General features: G+C 51.6%; 1 protein-coding gene across 1 annotated transcript in view; it reads left to right on the top strand.

The window, feature by feature from the left end:
- Positions 1-1399: 1399 nt before the first annotated feature.
- ADHFE1 (alcohol dehydrogenase iron containing 1) overlaps positions 1400-1707 on the top strand; it is a 21040-nt gene continuing 20732 nt past the window's right edge. Inside the window, 1 exon segment of the mRNA XM_009634107.2 lies at positions 1400-1432. Coding sequence (XP_009632402.2) covers positions 1400-1432 — 33 coding nt within the window.

Raw genomic sequence — 1707 nt, 5'->3', positions numbered from 1 at the left:
GGAGCCCGGCGGCAGCAGCAGCAGCAGCAGCGGCCCCCAGGCAGCAGCAAGAGGAAGAAGGCGGGAGGGACGATGGAGGGGCTGCTGGCAGCACGGGGCTGGGGATGCCCGCCAAGGCGCAGGAAGGGACTGTCGCTGCCAGCCTCCTGCCCGGTGCTCTGTTCCCACACCCATTTGTCAATAAATACGCTCTGGCCTTTTCTAGAAATGTCCTGCGTTTGGCTCTTCACTGACAGTCAAGGAGGGCTGTGTTCTCCGTCCGAGGGGAGCTGGTGGTGCATCGAGGGGGTTGGGAGCCCTAGTTCTCCCCTGCTTCGCAGGGACAGCCAGGTAACGTTGCTTCAAGGCTGGTGGTGGCTGCAGCGTGACTGAAGCTGAGCGAAGCTGTCCCTCGCTCAGGTAACTGGGTCGGGGGCTGAACCACAGCTGTAACCTCTGTTCTGATGGAGTAACAGCCTGCTCAGACACAGAGGCAGAGGACGTGGCTGCCTCACTCTGCTCTGAGCAAGCGGCCTGACGGTGGAGCTCTTGCTCTGTAAGTCCACTTCTGCCACTCAGCTCCGTGGCATTCAGGTTTCAGTTACAAAAGGAGCATGAAAACTTACTCTGAGATTTATTGCAGGGCCTAAGAAATTGTACAGATTTCCTAGAGAGTTCAGCTGATTGAAAAAAAAAAAAAATCAAGGCTGGGGACCAGCCACTGAATTCAACACAAAAATGTTTGTATTGTATTGTTAAATTTGCAAGTTAAAGCCTAAATTTCTCCCTGTGTTAACAGTAACCCGTCATTTCATAGAAATAGTTTTACAGTGTTTTTCTTTACGAAGCAGTTCAAGAACAGATACTGGAAATTATCTCAGATTTCTGCTTATTACTCTTTTGAACTCTGTAGTGCCTCCTGTACACTTGAAATAAAAATACAATTTGCTGCCCCAGTGTGTGGCTTAACTACAGGAAGGATGCTGTTCCCTGGGGCAAGTCCCGTTAAGAGGGGTAGGAAAATGAGTTCCAGCAATCTCAAGTAAATTAAGTTGTCAAACTTTCAAGTAGTAAACTTGGGAGTGGTTAATGATAACATCATACTTTGTTTCAAATGGGTTTTTGAAAAAAACAGGTGACTCTATAGCGGTTCTGTTACCTCATTCTGTGGCAGTTCAGTAGGATGGCAGCTTCAGCACGATCAAAAAGCAAAGCCTCTGCGCAGAGTGGCTGCTGAGGGCAGAAGGGGTACATACGCCTTGGAGCTAGCTGAAGGGATTTGGGGGGCATCGATGGACTGACTCGTGCTCAACCTATGGGCTTTGCATGAGATGGGCTTTTTGCCTCTTAAATGTTTCTTGCCTCTGCGCTGAGCAGTCTCCACCACCGTGGACTGCTTCAGGCTTTTAGGAATGGTCTCATGGACACAACCCGCCGATACCACGCCTTTGGCGTAGGTAGCTAGGCGAAGCAGGGGCAAAAACCACTTGGAAATGCAGAGAAAAAGTTGCTTATGTTCCAGACCTCCGGTTTTCCTGCAGTTTCCCCAGGGCACATCTGGTACCTGCTCAGCCAGAGCGCACGGCTTTTTGGTTCTTTCCCCACGCACGCACACCCCCGGTGAGTATTTTCGGGTGCTGACAACGTTATCGGCGAACTTTCTCCGCTGAAATCCGGGGCAGTTCGTGCGTTCCCAGCAGCCGCGGGGTAGCCGGAGCGGCGGCGCGG

Source organism: Egretta garzetta, unplaced genomic scaffold (genome assembly GCF_000687185.1).
Source record: "Egretta garzetta isolate BGI_Z169 unplaced genomic scaffold, ASM68718v1 scaffold132, whole genome shotgun sequence".
Lineage (NCBI taxonomy): Eukaryota > Metazoa > Chordata > Aves > Pelecaniformes > Ardeidae > Egretta > Egretta garzetta.
The sequence above is the reverse complement of the archived record's forward strand: the minus strand, read 5'-3'. Positions and strand labels throughout refer to the sequence as shown.